Genomic DNA, 22,455 nt, shown 5'->3' on the forward strand with positions numbered 1-22,455 from the left:
GAAATTTAAAAAAATCATGAGTGGGGATGATAGAATAAAAATCAGTGATGCAAGGGAGGTCATCTATGCCTCTAGCTGTACTAGTTTGATCATTAAAATATAAGCATTAGCCATGTCTTGGCCTTTGATTCCACATAATTATTTTCAACCTGGCCTTTTGGGGGACTGCACTCTTCACAGCTTGGCTGTTTTGTTTTAGTTATCACTTCTTTTTGTAATTGCATTCACCAAATGCTGGCCTTTGAAGCTTCCTTTTTACTTGTCTTTTTTTTTACCTACAGCAAGAAATATTTATATAGCTATGTGCTTTCTTGACCCACTTTCATGTTATTAGCCTATTAAGTATATAGTGTCAAGTGTTTAAAGTCTTGTGTATCAGGTTAGGTTAGGTAACTTAAAGGCTGCAGCACAAGCTAAGATAGTGTAGACCTTCAGTGCTGGACACAGTATTAAAAGCAGTAATAACAATAAACTTAAAGGAAAAAAATCCATCCCTCCTGGAGGAGACTGAGTGTGGCCCCTGTAGCTCTGATGTGCAAGAAACATGACACAGAGTTGTTCTTCTACTGTGAATAATTCACAGTAGAAGAACAGAGTTGACACAGACACAGAGTTGTTCTTCTAATTCAATGCATGAATAATAATGTATTAAGTGCATAATCTCATAGAAACCCTGCATTATTATGTTTTGTCACAAAGTGATTCCCTGTCAGTTGTCAGTCGCTCCAGCAGCATCGTCCTTATGTGCAACAATTACTTATTGTGTTCCACAATACTCCCACTACAATGATCAATGTGTACTGTATAGCTAACCTATGACAGGTACAAAGAAAGCATAGCTTATTTGGTAACATCATTGTTAACAAAGTTATAGCTAATGAATGTGTAAAAGGTAGAGCAGGACTTATCATACAGTACGATAGTAACTGTATAGTAGGGACCACAAAGGAGTAGGCGTGGCCCACAAAATAATATCACCCAAAAACCAGCCTCAATTTTCCCTTACAACGATGAGGCAGTATTGGTGAGGTAAAACTAAACCCAAACAAGCTTTCAGATGAACCCGAAACGCTTTCAACAAGCACAGCATTTCAGCTAGCCTGATACGCGACGCGTATATACGTATCAAGCCTCGTCTTTTTTAACGAGACGAGATAGATACGCGAACGTCTATATCCTTCGTCTAACGGCGTATCTGTCGTAATGGTACCACTCCTTTAGACGAAGGCTCGTAACGTGCTCCGTATCACGCGACGTCTGTAGTCGTGTAGTGTTAATAGATTATTCATCGATCCCCAAATAAGGTTACAACGATTATTGCTAATTTTAGCATAGAGGTCAACTGATGGTACAATGCAATGCACTATTAAAACATTCTTTAAATGTTAAATAAGTTCAATCTTTCCTTCATCGCGGACTCGCGAAGGTGGCTGCATGCTGTTGTCCGCAGCAAAAGTAGCTATACGTGCATCAAAATAATTATTATGGCTTGTTCAGCTAGGCATCCCTTACTCATTGCCTGCAATGGTTGAGGAGCAGTTAAATACAGCAGCAACTTAAGGCCCCTATTCAGTGATTATTAGTTTCTCATCCAGCCTTTCTAATTATTATGATGCGGGCGGGAGGGTATTACCATTATGCCATTATTTTATAATATTAACACACTGATGTACAGACCTTGTCCAATTGTCTTTCTTTCTTACTACAAACATTTCCTTCACCAGCTGATTCTACTTTTCGTGATCGCCAACTGTTTTTCTAACAGTTTGGTATCACGTGTTCTTCTGAGCATGCGCAGAGTAAATAATGGCTTACCATGCGGTAGCTTAAGAAGGATGCGGGCGGTGGATGAGAAACTAATAATCACCAAATAGGGGCCTAATGATCTTTTATTACCTAACCTTAGAGTTGAGCTCAATCCTTAGTTGCTAATTTTCACTGTTGCAGATAGCATAGTGTAATAGTTTCACCTGCAAAATTATGTATGTCAAATCATACAAAATGTGTGCATTATCTTCATGCATACCGTCTTGTCCATTATTCATGTATTGTACTATACGTATATTAGGCAATGGACTAGTGTGCAGTTGCTGACAGAGAGGATAGAAGAAATGGAGCACAATACGTAACATGTTATAGAAGGATGACCCTGTGAAAATGAACTTCATCACAACTGAGACATGATCTGGATCAAACTTTACCTGATGGATTTCTTTAGATGGACTGCATGCCCTTACCACCACCCCAGTACTGGCTAGAATTACCAGTTACTGAACTAAATCACTTGAGGGTGCCACATTTAAAGCGACTCTTGGAGTAGGCCAGTTCAACATTAGATATTATCAGATGACAAATTGATGACTGATAACACCATAAGCTCATCACAGGTAGTTATTTATGCCTGCTTTATCATATGAAAAACAACATATAACACTCCAAATTTGTGCATACCTAATCAAGATTTTCAGCAAATACAAATTTCCTTGAAGATGATCATAGTTCTATCAATGCTGCATAGGCACCATTTTAAGTGTAGTAGTATACAGTGGTCCACTGGTGAAACCAACATAGAACATACAGTGTAACATTTCAGATTTACCTGTAGGAAGCCATTCAAGATTGCGGTCAACTGTTTACTTCTTCCGCTTTGTCATTACTGGATGCCATTGTAAAGCCTCCTTCACTGGGAAAGAAATATTTCAACTTATAAATGTACGTATGTCTATATATTTAATATATGATAATTGATCCACGCTGTCACATGCCAATACACGGCAGTTGTAACTTGTATTGTATTGTATTGTATTAATGCTTTACAGTGACCAGCACTGAAGGTCTGCAGCAACATGTGCTGCAGCCTTGTTCTCTCATCCGGCATCACATTCACCAGCGACTGCCTTGTAGTATCTTGTACATGTATATCGTTCCCCGAAGCTACACAACCACTGTTGCGATATCTTATGACACATACCGTTTGTACTGGATACCTAGAACTCACGTTCATTGCTAGACTTTCAAAATCTACCGCTGTTATCTAGTGATCACGTGCGTTTAATATAAAATCCGGGCGTATCCGCTGGTGGCCAAATCTTCAACAGCCGGGAGAACAGGCTACGTGGTGGGAATGAATCTGTAAATGGAGGAAGGTACTCGCGAAACTAGAAGGTAACTTGACTTTGCTGTTATGTTGTTGATTACTGTACTACACATACTAACGCAGGTTTGTTGGCATCTTTACCGGAGTGTCGTGTGAGGAGATATTCCAGCTCCACACAAAAACAAGTACAGTAGTGGTCTGGCTATGCGAGACTAGCCGTGATAGGGGTGCAGTCCTCTAGTTTCAGTAGGAGAGAAGCATCACTATTAAATGAAAACAGAAGAACAATTGCTAGACTCACCTTCCTATTCAAGATTGTCAGGGACTTACTAGCAATACCTGATCATTGCTTACCGTCACCAACTCCAGTGTCCTCCACCCGTGCTCAACATCCTCTCAAGCTAACTCAATTGCAAACAAGAGTTGATGTGTACAAATACTCCTTCCTCCCTCGAACAATTATTCAATGGAACTCTCTTCAAATTCCTAACATCAACACAATAGATTTTGAAACATTAAAGAATGCTGTAAGTAATATAATATGTGATTGCAATGCTCATTAGCGTGTTGCCCCTAGTGGGCTTTGCTAATTAACAATAATAATAATAATAAAAGATAAGTACATAGCTACAGATACAACATAAGGCCATACCTATTTGATCTTACGTTGCGTGGGAAAAATTACTTTAAATTTGGGTAGGTAGGTCGGTTTGAAATGATAAAAATTTTGAATACAAGCATACAAGATGCAAATAATGAATGTAGCTATAATAGTACATACACAGTTAAAAATCTAGGTTTCATGTTCTTCTAGTAGCATCAGTTTTAAACATAAATCTCCAAAAGAGCTTTCCCATCGTCTTCTACAATTTTAGAGCATTGGACGATCTCCAATGGTCCCTTTTGGACTATATATGAGGGCATTGTCTTTAATTAAGAACACATGATTCGCATACGTGATTTTCAAAAGTATTTCAGTTGAAGAAAAATGCAGTCGGTCGGGCCCGCGCAACATAAGGTATGGCCTAACAAAATTGTATTATGCATGAGTCTCATGTGACCACAGTCAGATCATATACAAAGATAATCTATGTGGGCACAGAAAGATGTATGTATATGTATACAAGTATAAACGAGCCAAAATTACAAAAAAGAGCACAGTTTGTTAGGCTTTCTGTTGACCATTTACTACAATTCTGAGCCATGAAAATCTTTTGCCATCATACATGTACAAGCTGCATTGTTGAGGGTCTGCCTGATTGGATGATATGTGCTGGATTGTACAAAGTCAAAACATTTGATATTCAGTAGGAAGGTATAGTAATTTCAATTTCATAATTGTTGAAAATCCACAGACGGTCAATTCTGCAAATAATCGAAGATATTCAGTCTTGTCTTGTTTTCTAGATCTAGCAGATGATGGATAGTGGCCTGAAGTACCTCACTATAGCTCATAAACTATATGGAGGTCAGCATACCAAGGATAGATCAAACAATTTTGAAATCAGAAATTAATTATGGTAAGTATATCTCTGTTACCACATTTATTTTCACATGTGCTCTAAGGACAGAATGAGACCCTTTAATGCTAGTATAATCAAATTGAATTCCATCATTGCAAGGTACATTATATAACTTCAGGCTAGTGTTGTTTCAATTATCTATAAGGACCTTGTTACTGTAGTGCTCTGTGATATACCAGGGTGGTGCTATCCATAACCACAGCTGAATCACTAGCAAACATATCATGTACATAGGAATGTCAACCATAGTTAAAGAGTACTTTTATTGAGATTTTCTAGTACGAACAAGATTCATGCACAGGTCTGCAACTTCTATGATATTGAAAGTGTTTCCTTTGTCATAGCACTCTGGCCTGTTTATTAACCTAAACTATATTCACCTCTCATCTGTTGATAAAATGATAATCTTTTATTGCCATATATAGAACTGCCATAGCATATGAAAACCTTCATGTATTTTGTTTATTGATCTTGTTTATTAGCAAGTAGCAATATAATAATTATGCTGACTCATATTCTTTTAATCACCATAACCACTTTTTGCTTATCATTTTCATAAGTAATTGCTGTACAGTTTAAACAAGTGACTCGACCTCTGGCATCAATCTTATGCTCAGCGTGATCTTCTGTAAATTATAAAGATTAATTATAAACATATTAATGTTTGTGAAACTATGTGTGTCTTATATACATTTTTGTCCCCACAGATCATAGTTTATTGAAGAATTAGGCAGTGATCGATGTACTTTGAGGTATGTACATTCTACACTGTGTTTTTATTGATTTAAAGTTTGTATACCTTCTTCAATTGATATATGACATACTCTGAAATTGCTTACTAAGGGTAGTTGCTAGAACGGGTTTGGACCATTGCTGTCTTTGAACCTATGAATGGCTATATGCTTAGTAAGAAATACAGATACCATAATGATGGTAACTTATCACCACATTTGTAGTAAAATACAGGTGGTATACAAAGACTTTAGATAAAATTATGCAAGTAGTATCAATCTGGTATATAACTACATACACAGTATTACTACACTCTCTCTTTCTCCACAGATCATGTTTGTATGGGTGCACTTTTAATAAGGTATGTTCTATCATGTTTTATCAGTCTAAAGTTTTTGTATAGCTTATACTTTCTTATACCGTAGCTACTTCCAAATTGCTTACTAAGCGTAGTTGCTAGAACGGGTTTGGACCATTTGTCTTTGAACCTGTGAATGGCTATATGCTTAGTAAGTAATATTCTCAACTACAGCTACCACAATGATGGTAACTTATCACCACATTTTGTAGTAAAATACAGGTGGTATACAAAGACTTTAGATAAAATTATGCAAGTAGTATCAATCTGGTATATAACTACTTACACAGTATTACTACACTCTCTCTTTCTCCACAGATCATCCTTAGTAGGTTTTAGATGTTTGTATGGGTGCACTTTTAATAAGGTATGTTCTATCATGTTTTATCAGTCTAAAGTTTTTGTATAGCTTATACTTTCTTATACCGTAGCTACTTCCAAATTGCTTACTAAGCGTAGTTGCTAGAACGGGTTTGGACCATTTGTCTTTGAACCTGTGAATGGCTATATGCTTAGTAAGTAATGTTCTCAACTACAGCTACCACAATGATGGTAACTTATCACCACATTTGTAGTAAAATATAGGTGGTATACAAAGACTTTAGATAAAATTATGCAAGTAGTATCAATCTGGTATATAACTACTTACACAGTATTACTAGTTTACTACACTCTCTCTTTCTCCACAGATCATCCTTAGTAGGTTTTAGATGTTTCTATGGGGTGCACTTTTAGTAAGGTATGTTCTACCATGTTTTATCAGTCTAAAGTTTTTGTATAGCTTATACTTTCTTATACCATAGCTACTTCCAAATTGCTTACTAAACGTAGTTGCTAGAACGGGTTTGGACCATTGCTGTCTTTGAACCTGTGAATGGCTATATGCTTAGTAAGTAATATTCTAAAACTACAGCTATCACAATGATGGTAATTTATCACCACATTTTGTAGTAAAATACAGGTGGTATACAAAGACTTTAGATATAATTATGCAAGTAGTATCAATCTGGTATATAACTACATACACAGTATTACTACACTCTCTCTTTCTCCACAGATCATCCTTAGTAGGTTTTAGATGTTTCTATGGGGTGCACTTTTAATAAGGTGTGTTCTAATATTTTATACCACTTACATTATTTTTAATGCCATGCACACGTGTACAAAGAGCATAGTTGTTAGAACAGATTTTCTTTCACCTGTCAGTACACTTGGTAACACGACAAGATTTCAACTGCATATCCCTTTATATAAGGCCATGAATGGCTGATAAAAATCTTTGCTGCTCTCGATGTTATTATGCACATGGCATTTGTACATAAAAAATATATAGCATGCACTGATTTGTTATTGCTAAACACGTGCATTATGTTACTACATTTTTCTTCCTTTGCAGATCAAGTTGTTTGGAGATGTTTGGACGGATAAACCATATCTGTGATGTTTCTTCTTGTGTTAGCTATTTCGCCTTTTTTGCAGATTTTAGGCTTTCTTAAGTACAGTGCTTGATTGTCCATTTAAAATCCTCAGTAACCTATTCGGTGGGGCTGAACGAGGCTTATTGTGTCAATGCCATATACTTGTCATATTTCATCGATCGGGAAATATTTCAGCACTCAAGGACGCTGTTTTTACCATTGGGCTCACGTGCACGTTACCAACCTCCTCTGTCGTGTTGCAGGGATGTCAGTGGAGTTTTTGAGATACGATGAAGCTTACCATCAACATCATAATTAACAATTATTGTCCTTCACAGTGTATGGTATGGTATGTAGAAGCTTAGGCTTGGCGTCAAGCATAATACTGAGGTAGAGTGTTATGCCAGCATAAGGTATGTGTTCCTATTATGAGTCGGGAGGTATTATGGGTCACCTTTCATAACCTAATAAAATGCTTGCGTCGGAGGATAAATTCTATAAACTATCTACCTACGCATCAAGGCAAGTAAGCAAAGCCCTATTATGCCCCTCATCACTATTACGCATGCGCAAAATTGTTTGATGGTGCGCTTTAATTTTCTTTGATAAACACGAGGATAAACAAATCAAGTGAACACGTGGAGAAGACTGTTAAGGGAAAAGGCGTGAGTCGTAACTTATAAATAAATGTACGCATAAGCGACTTATGATAATTATTACCCACGGTTCTCAGCTCTGCTTTCATTCATGTGACTGTAGACTGATCCTCAACTGGTCCAGTGGACTCCGTCGCAAAAGGCTTATATATAAGTCGCACTGAAGAAGCCATTTACGTTTTAAATAGATTCATTAGGGGTGTAACTAATCACTGGACTGGACTACTGGACTGGAACACTGGACTGGACTACTGGACTGACATATTTTTGGTTTTTACACATCCTGAGGTTGGTTTTATTGAGTCTTGCTAGCTAAGGACCTTCAGAAAACTTGCAGTCTGCTACTAAAATGATCAGTGTGAGGAGTGGAGTAAGCTAAAACTGACTTCTCACTACTTGTTATGCTTTACAACATTTATACACTTCGTTTTGGAGATTGTAATATATATAGCAATAGCTACCAAAAATCATTTTACTATATTTGTGCTACCTATGAACCCTTGAACTAAATAGCTCAGACCCCTGGACACAACCTATCCCTTCTAGACAATCTGTTGTAGTTAAATTCATTCCTACATGCAATATACAAACTCATTGCACAACTGTAGGGTTTTTCTGCTATCATGATTAGTTCTTACATGTGCTGGTTGGTGTACTATAATATATGACCAAATTTATTAGCATTATAAAAACTTGCTACTATCTCTAAGACTTTATTGTTGGTTAACCATATCTAGCACATTCCCCGCAGCATACTGATAAAGAGTACAGTATATGTACTGTAGAAGAACATAATAGAGGTAGAAGTAAATTTTTGCTTATTCCACTCCTCACACTGATCATTTTAGTAGCAGACTTCAAGTTTTCTGAAGGCCCTTGGCTAGCAAGACTCAATAAAACCAACCTCAGAATGTGTAAAAACCAAAAATATGTCAGTCCAGTAGTCCAGTCCAGTGTTCCAGTCCAGTAGTCCAGTCCAGTGATTAGTTACACCCATTCATTAGTCACTTCCTCAATTATAGCGCAGGCGGGTGACCGTCTTTGAAAGTTTTCATTCAGGCTAAGGGTTAAGTCTTAAACTGATTAAATAATTGTCTTTGTTTTATTTGAAGAGCATGGTTAAGCAGAACCATGCATGAGTTGAGTATGCTTATGTGTATAAACATGCAAACTTTTATGGTACAGGTATACTGAATGTGTTTAATATTTTTATATAGGATATGGCACTCTCTAAGCCTCCACAGCGTAAACTTTGGAGCAACGAAAGTATGATTGCTGCTTTAACTGATATAGAGAGAGGGGAGCTGACAATTAGGCAAGCGTCTAAGAAGTACAACATACCATTTGAGACTCTCAGAAGGAGAGTTACGAATGAATTTGAGATGGATTGTCGAATTGGTCCACCAACTGTGTTAACCAAGGATGAAGAGGAACAGTTGGCTGTCTATTGTGTAAGTATGGCAGACATGGGGTTTGGACTTACAAGATGTGATGTTATGGAGAAGGCTTTTCAAATTGTGGAGAAGTCTGGGAGGTATCATCCTTTTAATGAAGGCACAGCAGGGCGGTCTTGGTTTGATGGATTTAGATCCCGCCATCCAAATCTTACCTTAAGATCAGCTCAATCCCTTTCACATTCCAGAGCATCTAATGCAAACAAGGAGACTATAACAGACTTCTTTGAAAAGTTGGGAGGCCTTTGTGCAAGGTTGAATTTGCTGGCAAAACCAATGCAAATATATAATATGGATGAAACTGGTATTTCAGTTGTTCATAAGCCTGGGCGGGTCCTAACCCAAGTGGGCAGACGTAATGTATGGAGTATAACGTCAGCAGAAAAGGGTAAAACCCATACTATTTTAACATGCGTTTCAGCCTCCGGTTACGCTCTTCCACCTTTCATGATATATCCACGAAAGAGGATAGCAGAGAATCTGAAGGTCAGTGCTGTACCAGGAACTGCTTTCCATTGCAGTGATAGTGGCTGGGTAAATAGTGGATTATTTTGCAAGTGGCTTGATTTCTTTGTCAAGCTAATCCCACCGTCTCGACCTGTTCTCCTTCTACTTGATGGTCATGTTTCCCACATGTCCATTGAGGCAATTGAAGTGGCTAGGAGTAATGAAGTTCACATGCTGTGTATACCGGCTCACACTACCCACATACTACAACCTTTAGATGTAGGGGTCTTCAAGTCCTTTAAGAGCAACTATTATAAAGCATGCAGGAAATATATTTTGGATCATCCAGGAAGAATAATCACTACAGATGTGATTGCTTCACTTGTTGCAGTTGCTTGGCCAAACTCAGTGACCCCTATAAATATAATGTCTGGATTCAAGAAGTGTGGAGTATATCCACTGAATCCTGGGGAAATCACTGATAGACAAATTACTCCATCGAACACTACATTTTGTTCAAAGAAAGACAGAGTTTCACAGATGGTCAATGAATTTGAGCTTGATGTATCAACACAGCAACAGTCCAATGATGAAAAGGAATCTCTTTACAGAAAAAGATATGATGAAGGCTATGATGTACTAGATGATGAATATGTTGAATGGCTTAGACACAACCATCCAGAGTCTGTTCCGACATCCTTAGTCACTGGTAGTACCACTGTATCTTCTCTGTCTAGTGATAACCAGTCACCAGAGTGCAGTGCCAGCAACACAAGTATAGTCTCTACTCACTGTGGTAGTAGCAGCAGTAGCACAACCATCAGTACAACTTTAAGTGACATCCTTTCACTTCCAAGACCAAAAACACCAAGAACTAAGAGGAAAAAAGGTCTCAATACAAAAGCACTATGTATAACAGATACTCAAGTTTTGGAGGAATTACAAGAAAAACAAAAAGAAAAAGAACGAAAGGAAGAAAAAAAGAAAGCACGTCAGCTTGAGAGAGAACATAGGAAACTAGAAAAACTTCGAAAAGACGAAGAAAAGAAAATACACAAAAAGACTGTACCAAGGAAAAAACTAGTTAAACCACCCACCAAAGATAAAACAGACAACCTTAATGACCAACTACAATTTCTTTCTATTGATGATACTGGAAGTGAGGAGAGTGAAGCTGAGTGTCCTGCATGTGGTCTTGTGTATGGATGTCCTGATGATAATGAAGTATGGATTTGTTGTGATTGCTGTGGACAGTGGTGGGACATAAGATGTACAGAAATTAGTGATGAAGAAAATATTCCAGATACATTTGTATGTTCTGGGTGTGACTAATGCAGTAGTGAGTGTAATTGTTTGTAGTGACCATTAACAGTCTAACTTTATTAGTCATCCAGTTAATTAAATTGGTTATGTGGTTTGTAGCTGTTATTTTGTATGTTTGTATGATTTTGTCTGTTATGCATTCTGGTGTTGATAACAGTTAAAACCAGTTACCTTATATGAATTAAATTACAGAGTTTTGTGCATGAATTGCTTGAAAATTGTGTACCACAGATTTCTTGTGAGCTATCCTATGGTTTAAGAAAGTTTTTTGAAGCGACCCATAATACCATCACTGACTCATAATACGTGCAATGTACCAAGTTAAGGTTTTGATAGGGTGTGCCTTCTAAAGAATTCAAATCCCAAATATAAAACTATGTCTGTAATCTCCATTGACATAGTAACCTTTAACTGAGTTTTTATATTTTATTGTTAAATGGTTGTGAAGATATGGAAGTGAAAGCTTAAGTGACTCATAATACCCACATATACCTTATAATCGGTGGATAGCTACGTCAAACTATGGAGTCTTGAAAATAAGTCGACAGTGCTTAATAGAGCGTAGGGTACGTATCAGCGTTGAAACCGGGCCACATTTTGTCCGGGTCTGACCCCCTTTACAAATTATCCGGGTTAGATCTCACGTGCGAAGAAAATTAGTTGGGACGATTCGGAAGTGTATAAATTCGTCATAGTCAAGCCCAGCTTCTTTCGTGAGCCACGCCCACTTATTGGATGACTGCAGCCATACATACGTTAAGCCACACCTATTTATCGGTGGTATTGAGTCTGTAGGTGTGCACAAATCTGTATGCTAAATGTGACTTCAGCATACCTAACAGACCATGATTACAACGCATTCCCAATGTCAGTGTCATGAAAAGGTGGCCTGATGCAAGGCCAGACCATGTCTTTTATGACGATTAGTCGGCGTGGCTCAGCATTATTATTATATTATATTTATTACTGTGCAGCAATCAAAAGATTATAACGCACAGGTGTGATCATAAAAGTTACTTAAGTTATTACAAAACTCATTAGGGGTAGAGGAATTAATTACATCAGCAGGGAGTTGGTTCCATAATTTGTAATTGTTTTAAATGTAATTGTTTCAAGATTATGGTTCGTCCAATCATTGAATATGCTGCGTCTGCTTGGGATCCCCACACCTTGTTGAATATAAACAAGCTAGAATCAATCCAGAGAACTGCTGCTAGATTTTGCTTTAATGACTTCAAGATATTCAAGTGTTACTAACATGTTGTCTTCTCTTAATCTACCATTGTCACAGGCAAGAAGAACCCAAGCTAAATTAAGTACTTTTTACAAAATAATTAACGGATATTTGATTGTGCCTACAGATGATCTTACCCCTAAACTTTCAAGTTTAAGGAGTGGCTACTATTACCAACCAATGACTCTAATTGATGCACACAAATTTTCCTTTTTCCCATCAACCATCAAATTATGGAACCAACTCTGCTGATGTAATTAATTCCTCTACCCCTAATGAGTTTTGTAATAACTTGAGTAACTTTTATGATCACACCTGTGCGTTATAATCTTTTGATTGCTGCACAGTAATAAATATAATAATAATGCTGAGCCACGCCGTCTAATCGTCATAAAAGATGGTCTGGCCTTGCATCAGGCCAGCTTTTCATGACACTGACATTGGGAATGCGTTGTAATCATGGTCTGTTAGGTATGCTGAAGTCACACCCACTTGCAGGAAACGTGTCTTGAGGACACGGGTGTAGCTTATTTTCTGTAAACTTACATATTATTATTATTATTATTATTAATGGACAAAAATTGCTTGGCAGTACAAGACTGTCAAGCTAGGCCGCAGGCCTTTGAGAGTGTCCATATCTTGCTGTTCTCCATAAATCATCAAGATTCTTCTTAAACAATGCCACGGTTGGTGCAGAAATAACATCTGCTGGAAGAGAATTCCACAAATTAACTACTCTGTTGGTGAAAATAGAACCACGCCAGATAATACCTACTTAGTAGTATAATTATAGCTACTCTCGTACATATGTAACGGACTAGTCGAGTACTCGAAGTGTAGCCCTCAATCCAGGTCTGCGGATCAGCAGTAGTAACCCGGTTTAAACGCTGGTAAACTGTTGTTCAGTCTCGAATTAGCTATTGCTGAAAACGTGCAGTTTGTGCTAGCTATGAACGTGAAAAGTGATGTTGCCGCAGGCCTGTTTATGCATTGTAGACTGGCATGATCAGCTTTGCCAAAAGGTATCCGTACATATAACGGATTGTTATACATTAATTAGCTATAGTTTGTATAGAAGCCTTATTCGAGTAGCATGTGGTCATAGCAGACAATTTATGGGCAAGAGTGGACAGCCTCGCAGGGTTTCATTGCTCTAGACGCTTCAGTCTTCAGGGAATATAATGCGCTTGCAAGGATTGTCACTTAATACGTGATCGTCTCGAGCAATTATCTCGTCTAGCTTGTCTTCAAGCCGTCTATAGCCATTAGAGATGCGCCTCGTCTCTTTAGTCTCAAGGCACCTAAAATGCTGTGAAGTTCTTGATTCGAAATGCTATATGGGTTGAACATAGCTGACAAGGAAGCGTAATGGTAACTTCACTTTTCACATGATAATTGATATAGCTGGGGCGCGCGGTGCGGTATGCGTGGGTTCACCAGCCATAATAAAATTATTTACAAAAAAAGTTAACGAACAAGTACACGAAAAAAATTTGGAATTTTCAACTAGAGTAGGGACCATAGCACATTGATAAAAAAGTACTGAAACAAGCTGGAGTAGTCCATGATATTAAATCACTGTAACACAATAAGAAGTGTTATATCCCTATTGTGCATTTCCGTTATGGTATCTTGAGCACAGTAGGGATATAACACTTCTTGTTGTATTACAGTGATTTAATATCATGGACTACTCCAACTTGTTTCAGTACTTTTTATCAATGTGCTATGGTCCCTACTCTAGTTGAAAATTCCAAATTTTTTTGTGTACTTATATAATACCCCTTTATAAATGTGCCAAATTTCAGCCTAATAATTATTATTGGAGTACACGCTGGTGTTTTATGGCAGTGTGTGAAAAAGTAGTAGGGAAAAATGAAACTTGGCTGCTTGCATCTTGAAAATGGCTGGGGTGATTTCCTTCAAATGTGCTATGTGTACCCCCCACTCTGCCGGACATTTCTACAGCAAAATTGGTTCTAATTAGTTAAGGGATAATGGAGCTACATACACTGTAACTGATGAACGGAATGGTACTAATAAAAATTCACACTGTACTGCAATGTCGTTTGTTAATGATTACAAGTCAGCATTGAAACCTGGGTCGTGTGTCACATTAAAATGAAGTCCAGTATTGAGTCAGGCATGCATTTTTTAAGTTGCAATTTCCATACTGACTGGATTGCAGAGGCACTTATCACACTTTTCGCTAGTTAATGACCATGTCACTTTTCCAGTAATTGATAGTTAGGGCACACATTAAGTTGCTCAATTGCACAATTTTATTCATATACCTGGACAACTCCATTTTTTTTCTTTGATGTGGTATATGTTGGCTTACCAGTCACATATTGGTGAAAATGTATGTTTTCCTGTCAATATACTGTGTACCCATGGTGTGGATACTGTGTACCCATGGTGTGGCATTCTTGGGCTGCACAACACACTACTGTGTCTTGATATTATAGCCATGACTGAAGTAGGGATAAAAAAAAATTAATTTCCACTAGTATGGGTATAACGGGTATAGATCGCCTCCTTGTTCCATGTTTCATAGGTTTTTGGCTATTCTATCATCCATACTCAAATGTAAAAATTTCCTTACACTTACTTGTTTGTTTACCTTTTTGTAACCATTGCTGGACACCATCATGTTCGAGCGGTGGCTCTTAGTTCGTTCCTTTAATGTTAATGGGACACCATGGCGAACAGGAAATAGATTCACCAGCAGTGCTACTCCATGGCGAAGTACAAGCCACTGCTGGACGAAGAATTTCCGATTGAATGTGGTCTGATTTAAACTCCATATATTGTATTTAAACATTTTATTGTATTTCATTATTTTTTGAAATTTTAACAAACAAAATAAGTTGGAATAAGTGATCAAGTCAGTAAGACCCTTTTGATGTAAAGCATCTTCTGCTCAACTCCCATAAATACGTACCTGTAGTAAATAGTATACACAAGTTGTAAAGTTACAAGTACAAGGAATGACCTGTTTGATGGTAGGGGTGAGCTGTGTGATACAGTGGCATGAGTGGCTGCCGGATTCCAGTCAGATAAACAAAGGTCAATATAACAACCTGTACAACACCTGAATGACTTACCAGATAGCTAACACACACAGCAATAGTTGACATAACACATGGTGATAATAGACATACATGAGACAGTCGATCTACATAACACAATCACATAATTGTCATAACAGTGATAGTCGCACAGTGACAATCAACATAACACACATGGTCATAGTAGACATAACACAGTTACAGACAGTGATAGTCAACACAGTAACAGTTAACACAGCATGTGCTGATGTTATTCTATGCCAGAGTGGCCACTGTTTTTTCACTGCTCTAATTGTTCTCTTCCTAACTCCATTATGAAATCATAAGCAAGAATATTTTTATAATACACAAGCCAATTAAGCCCTGAATTATCATGCATAACAACTGACCCTAGTTGCTTAGTAACAACTTTGCAATTTAATAATGGTGGACGACAATTTGGCTAAGATTGTTGGCAAAATGCAAACAAATTGATTTTTTAATTGCTGTCCTACAGAGAAGGCTGTGAAATGCAGCCCAGCAGTTACAATTATTCACTAACCACACTGCATGATAGGGATTCATCAGAGGAATCAAATCACAAGAGGAATTAAGGTGTGTGACGATCAGGTTATGTGCTATTCAGGCTAATTTGATTGCATTAAGAATTATTTCACTGCACAAATTGAGTTATCACACACTGTATGACAGCAGCTAAGGAATTTAGGTGATGAATGTAAACACGCTATGGCATAATTGAATCTTCTCTCAAACTTTTCTTTAAATGCTATATGTGAAAACTTTGATCGTTGAATTATTCCACAAGTACAGAGTGCTTTTTGGTCTGGAATAAAAGTCCGGGTGCTTATTTACTTGAAACTTTTAGTAGCACAAAGTATTTGCTCGAGTATTATGACCTGAATAAGAGCACGTGGGTCTATTTAAGACATGGAAACAACAGTAGAGACAGTCTGGGGTGACAAATTGGTTGGCTATTCATCATTCATTAAACCAGAAACATTTTAAGGATGGTAAAATGGCTTCCTTAAATGAATATCTAACAAATTGTTCAACCACAGCAGCTTTTCCTCAACCAAATACTGAAATTGAAAAAGAACATTGAGCCATTAATAATATGTAGGTATATGTTACATATTTCTAGCCCAGGTCATGAGGCTTCCATTCTGATGACACTAAGTGACTCACACACTTGAGACACAACAATAGTGATACTAGTAGATAAGTTGTGTGTGCGTGTGCGTGAATTGAACTTTTGCTTGACAGAAGACATGTGCCAGAGGAAATTTCCCATGTCTCCCTTGTGAAGTATTGGCATGTAACATGTAACCAAACATTGCGCCTGGTGCTCACACGTATAATTGTTATAAAAATCCTTCTGTCCATTCAAACATGTAAATTTAGGGTGAAACACTTGCTACAGAAGGAAAGCCACACAGTATGTTGGGGGTGGTTGAAAGAAGGTATCCAAGGACTCTTGGAGATGACAGATTGTATTAGAATTGTTGATATAGTATTGGAGTTGGAACTTTCTGTAAGATCACCCATTGTACCTGGTAAACATAACTACTGCTGTCAATTGACAAATACTTTGATTGTTAAGCTGCAGAAATGCCGGAGACAAAGTATGCAGCACAGCGCATTAGTGATTTCAGAGCTACTGATAAAATAATTCCGTTTCAAAAATACTTGCATTAGGCTACACAGCTACGTAAAAAAAACAACAAAAAAACATCAACACCACATCTTCTAGTAAACAACAGACTCAACCACTGAGTTGGAATGTGACATCTGGACACCAGAGTTGTTTTTACCACCTCTCCTTTCTACAGATTAGTCTCAATACTGTACAAATGTATTGTAAAACTTCTTGACAAAAGAACCCCAAGTTAAGAACTTAATTGGCAGAGAGTATCATCCAAAAATTAGTTGAACTTGTGTCACTGACGGCTTCTGAAAAATCCAGCCAAAGAAAGTCCTGAACTATCAATATCAAAGCTTTTCAATGGTCCTTTAACCAAAAACATCTCGAAATTTTAATTTGTTTACTGAAAGAAAGAGAATCCCTTTAGTAATATGAAACACATTAAGTTTGTCACTTGTGTCTAGACAGAGCTGGGATAGGGGGTATTTTAAATTCTGGCAAACTGCACTTACGTAGTGGGCCAAATTTTAGTCAAGCAATCTCCCACGAACATTCCGTCACAAAGACATTTTGTACTGGCAAATTACACACACTGAAAATAAGGCAGCTAGTTGTATAAGTCTGACTAGACATTACATACCACTTGAAACATGAATGGTGTTAATCAAACAATACTTCTGTCTGCTATAATTCCTTATCACTTGTGATGCCAACAAAAACACACATGTAAATCACTAGCTGAGGGCATCCTGATTCCTGACATTTCTATAGATTCACTGTTGACATACACCCAATGGCAATGTCTTTTACATCCAAAAACCAACACACCATTTTTGTCAATACATCAAACATGGGCACTATACACTATGGCCCAGTACATTCCAAGCCACTAGGGCATAAAATATGCCTGACCAAAATTATAAAATTGTCAGTCAAAAAGCTTGGCTTTATGCAAATTGTTAAAAACAATTATACAACTAAACAAACTTGCAGGGCTTGTGTTTTGAATAGCAGAACAATGTTGACACCAGAGCAGCGTGTACACACACTACACTATACTGGGTGCTACAGAAAACAAGTTCTGTATTATCCATATTTCTAGTGAACGCAACAAAAAGTGTTTCCAATATTAACATCAACACCAGACACCATATTTGGTGCCACATGCCATACACCACAGGGCAATGATGCATAACTAATTTCCTGATGCATGGACACATTACAACTACTAAAACAAACAAGGCTGGATTGTTAACAAATCTACACAGTTTTTCTGACTTTTATCTGCATCACTGTTGCCTGCATACTTCTGAGCAACCACATCGGATTGATTACTGAGATTAAGCAAAAGAACTTCTGTATGTTACCATATTGAAGGCCTTCTGTGAAACTTTACATACTTAATAGTTATACCACAGCTGCGAGGGGTTTGCCGATATATACACCCGAGGGCTGCGGGTGTATAATATCGGAAAATACCAAGCAGCCATAGTATAAGTGATATATATCACTTGGGGCGCACTCACCTAATAGGTGAAAGAACTAACGAGAACTCATCCTGTTTGTTTTATATAGTAGCATCTGAAGATCGATCGTGGTTTTAATAGCGTGGGTTAATAGCCATCAGAACATTATCCATATGTTAAAATGTCATTAATACATTACTATGCTCCAACATGCAATGTTAGAAACTTGCGACTGTGGGATGGAGTTTATATTGTTGTACTAAGTTAACCCCTAAACCCGCAGCTGTTTTATAAAATGCAAGCACTGAAAATGCATAATCCAGTAAACTGGATCGCATGCATGCCTTGTAAAACTAAAATCTATAACACAAAAACTGTTAAAGCTATCTAAACATGACAAACGCCATCTTAGTCACCATTAACTTTTGGTTTGAATGGTCCCATACTTCATTGCATCCATCAACATAAAGATACTTGCTTCACTTTGAAAGAGTAAAAGAACTATCCCTTCGTTTTCCTTCTTCACATAATGATGTACAAAATGCCATAACTCGGCCATACATCGCCCTATTGACTTTGCTTGGTGCCATATTACTCCTCATGTGATGGCGATTCAGTTGATATACAGATATCACGTGATAATGTGACGATATGAATGTGGAAGGACGCAAAATGATTCAGCGCGTCGTAGTAGGTGAGTTCCTTGTTTGTATGTTGAAAGTTTGTATACAGGCAGATAGCTTACTCTTTGCCAATTAATAAAATCTGTTTTTCAAAGTGATCAGATGAACGCTTCATGAGATATGCTTGTTTGTAACCGCCTATGTAAATTGGCAAAAGTACTGTGCATTTTCAATTCATTTTTTATCAAATCCAGTTTCCTGGATTATGCGGGTTTAAGGGTTAAGCCAACTAACTTCACTATTGGGACAGTAAGTAAATTATACTAAGTTAAGTACTTAGGACTGTAAGTTACTAACCTATTTCAATGTAGCAATAGTAGCTTTGCTGTTCCGTGATCTGTTCAAAGACTGATACGCGGTGGGTAGAAATAGGTATCCATGATCGCCCAAACAATTATTTTGTGCCTTTAGTAACAACCAACTAGTCTATCTTAGCAAATATACTCAACTTAGCAACCACTACAAAAATGAGTCCCACAATACAAAGCTCTATGTTGCTCAATAAAATGAGTCAAAGCGCATCATTCCTTTGAACGGGCTGGGTATCAAAGTCATTGGCAAACCGCTTTCCCATGATATTACCCTGGCAATATGCGAGTTAAACACTGAGCGGTGTCTTTGAACACCCATGCTAAAGTGGTATATTAAATGTTAGAAGGAATAGTTGTAGTGGTTGCTGCTTAGGTTGATTCTAATTTCTAGCTTTCTCTGACGATCAAAATACTCTAATAGAGCAGTCTCACTTTGCAGTAGCTATGCACAGAATAACTACCTTAAGGATATACCACATAATTTATATCTATTAGAATACAAAACATATTTATCCATATAAGGCATACAACTGACCTTCTCCTGATCCCTAGGGTCCACCTTGCTTCCTCCCCCACTACCAGATGATGATGATTGCTGACCACCTGAAGACGAGCTCCTCTGGGGAGGTGGGGCTGAAGAGGGCGGGGCTTGTCTTGGAAGACTGTTAGCAGATGGCATTGGTGGACCACCTCCCATCTGTTGAGAAGTAGAAAATAACAGCACAACACAATGTATGTGCTGGCTAGCTAGTTACTTATACGTTTGGTAACAGTGATTTGTGAAATTTAAACCCTCAAATTTTAGATTCACAAAAAAACTCCCATTGCCATATGGCATCAGCACACATCTAGTTAAAAAAACAAAAAAAAAACAACATTTTGTTCATAAGGTACCAGTGCTTGGAGTGCCATTAAAGAAGAAAAATAGAATTTCTATGACCCAATAATATAGGAATCTCATGTCAGAGAAATATTATGACAACAGTCCAAATACAGTAATATTATTTCATTGTCAACCTCATTGTCAACCTCATTGTCAACCTCATTGTCAACCTCATTGTCAACCTTCACTGAAATACTTTAACAACATACAAATTCGGTCAAGACTATGACAGATTTTGGATTATCATCATATCAAGTTTCACACAATTTCATAATTTCAGTTCAAAAGTAGATTAGATGTTCAGCTATATTGAAGGTATCATATATTTCCTATTTGTTACTACAGCAAAACATACAAAAACTTCTCTAACAAACTGGACAAAGATTTTTGGTTCCACACTAGGGCCCAAACGAACTTAGATTTTCATGGTTCGAACATTCATTACTTAAAGTTCACGAACCTTTCGAACTTGAAGTAAAATTGGTTAACACATGGTTTACAGTAACAAGTTTACAATTTTAAAAGTATACACATGGTTTAAAGTAACATCTTGTAGCAAGTTCATAATTCTAAAAGTACACACACATAGCTTGAAGTGATCATACCAATAAACTGTAGTTGTTGTGGAGAAAAATCAAGGCGTTTACATTATCCCTGCTCAAACTACTACGTAGTCTAGTGACAGTTAAGCCTGCTACTGAAAACAGCCTTTCACTGCTTGTTGAAGTTGCTGGGATAGCAAAGAGAGGTTTTACAAGCTTGCTGAGACGAGGATAACGTAATGAGTTAGCTTTCCACCAAACTAGAGGATTAGAATTCCTAGGTGTGCATGTTTCAGAGAAGTACAAATCTACTTCATCCTCTAACCTTACAGATGTATCATTTTCTTCTGGTCCAAACAATATGTCAAGTGCCTTCTTTTTCATTGATGGTTGAGCCTGTGATTCTGAGTTTGAACTATCACTGTCAATTTGAAGGTTTTGTATTTTATGTCTTATTTTTGTTTTAACTTCACATATTTTTTCTACAGAGAGAAATTTTAAAACTTTGTATCGAGGATCCAAGGCTGCTGCAATCACTTTGATATCCGAAGAAGCAATATCATTCAAATCCCACCTACTTTTAATTTGAGATTCGACAGACATCTTGAATCTTCTAATATTTGTTGAATCACCTTCTTTAACCTCTAAGTGCTTCAAAATTCCAAAAAGAACAGGAAGAATGGATGATATAGATGATGTAGACTCAGAACACAGATGAGTTGTTCCTATTTCTAGTGGGTGAAGAATTTTCACCAAATCACCAAGTAGCTCCCACTGTGCATTTGACAAATCTAGCCTTCTATGCTCCACCCTAGTAACAGATTCATCTGCTATAACAGCCGAAACTGGCCACCTGTTTTGAAGAAGGGACTGACACATGTAAAATGTACTATTCCAGCGTGTTTTACATTCATTGACCAGTTTGTGTGTAGGTTGATTCATACTTTCTTGTTTCTTCCTTAACTCTTCAGTAGCCCGTGCACTGTGATGGAAATGCTTGACCAATGCTTTTGCAGCAGCTAAAGCTTGTGCTATAGCATTTATGCCAAGTCCTTCAATAACACACAATTGTAAGCAATGAGCTGCACAGTTCAAACTATTCCACTGTTTGTCAGCTTCTAAAAGACGCCCTGCACGTTGGAAATTGGAGCCTTGGTCATGAACAATAGCAAATATGCTATTGTCATCGATTTCATACTCACCAACAACTTCCTTCAATTTCTCCACAATGTTGTCACCTGTGTGCTGCTCTGGAAATGGATATGTAGTCAGTGTATAGCTCCTCAGTTCCCAACACTCATCAATAAAATGAACAGTCAGTGAAATATAGGCATCATTGGCAAAGCTGGTCCAAATATCTGTTGTCAGTGAATACTGTGTTGTTTTTCCACTTTCAGCTAAAATTCTTTTAAGCTTTTCCTTAGCCACGGTATACTTCCGACGAATAACATCCATTATGTGTACAGATGATGGGATGACATAGCCAGGCTCCAGGTAGGATAAAAGTCGCTTAAACCCTTCCCCATCAACAACTGCAGCAGGTCGTAAATCTTTTGCCACCATGAATGCAATCAATTCTGTAATCTTCTTGGCACGTGATGGCGGGAACTTGCTG

General features: G+C 37.6%; 1 protein-coding gene and 1 long non-coding RNA gene across 9 annotated transcripts; one reads left to right on the forward strand and one right to left on the reverse strand.

Annotated features, from left to right (window-relative positions):
* Positions 1 to 1,314: 1,314 nt before the first annotated feature.
* LOC136257243 (uncharacterized) lies at positions 1,315 to 3,284 on the reverse strand. 7 transcript variants are annotated; one of them, XR_010701861.1, is made up of 9 exons: positions 3,239 to 3,284; positions 2,999 to 3,130; positions 2,859 to 2,945; positions 2,600 to 2,784; positions 2,452 to 2,553; positions 2,202 to 2,401; positions 2,027 to 2,149; positions 1,897 to 1,970; positions 1,315 to 1,519 (listed from the first exon to the last, which is right to left on the reverse strand). It is a non-coding gene; the product is annotated as an uncharacterized lncRNA (long non-coding RNA). The 7 variants fall into 7 exon arrangements; XR_010701862.1 differs by having other exon boundaries at positions 2,999 to 3,111; positions 3,239 to 3,272; XR_010701864.1 differs by having other exon boundaries at positions 2,452 to 2,510; positions 2,999 to 3,269.
* LOC136257242 (uncharacterized) lies at positions 3,051 to 11,203 on the forward strand. Of its 2 annotated transcripts, none has more exons than XM_066050321.1 (7): positions 3,051 to 3,165; positions 3,221 to 3,624; positions 4,505 to 4,617; positions 4,664 to 4,719; positions 5,328 to 5,372; positions 5,683 to 6,817; positions 7,107 to 11,203. In XM_066050321.1, exon 7 carries the CDS (start codon positions 9,005 to 9,007, stop codon positions 11,015 to 11,017), a length of 2,013 nt encoding a protein of 670 aa, XP_065906393.1. In that variant the 5' UTR covers positions 3,051 to 3,165; positions 3,221 to 3,624; positions 4,505 to 4,617; positions 4,664 to 4,719; positions 5,328 to 5,372; positions 5,683 to 6,817; positions 7,107 to 9,004; the 3' UTR covers positions 11,018 to 11,203. The 2 variants fall into 2 exon arrangements, with proteins under 2 accessions (XP_065906393.1, XP_065906394.1); XM_066050322.1 differs by lacking the exon at positions 4,664 to 4,719 and having other exon boundaries at positions 7,107 to 7,793; positions 9,002 to 11,203.
* Positions 11,204 to 22,455: the final 11,252 nt, after the last annotated feature.

The sequence above is a fragment of the Dysidea avara genome, chromosome 6 (assembly GCF_963678975.1).
Source record: "Dysidea avara chromosome 6, odDysAvar1.4, whole genome shotgun sequence".
Lineage (NCBI taxonomy): Eukaryota > Metazoa > Porifera > Demospongiae > Dictyoceratida > Dysideidae > Dysidea > Dysidea avara.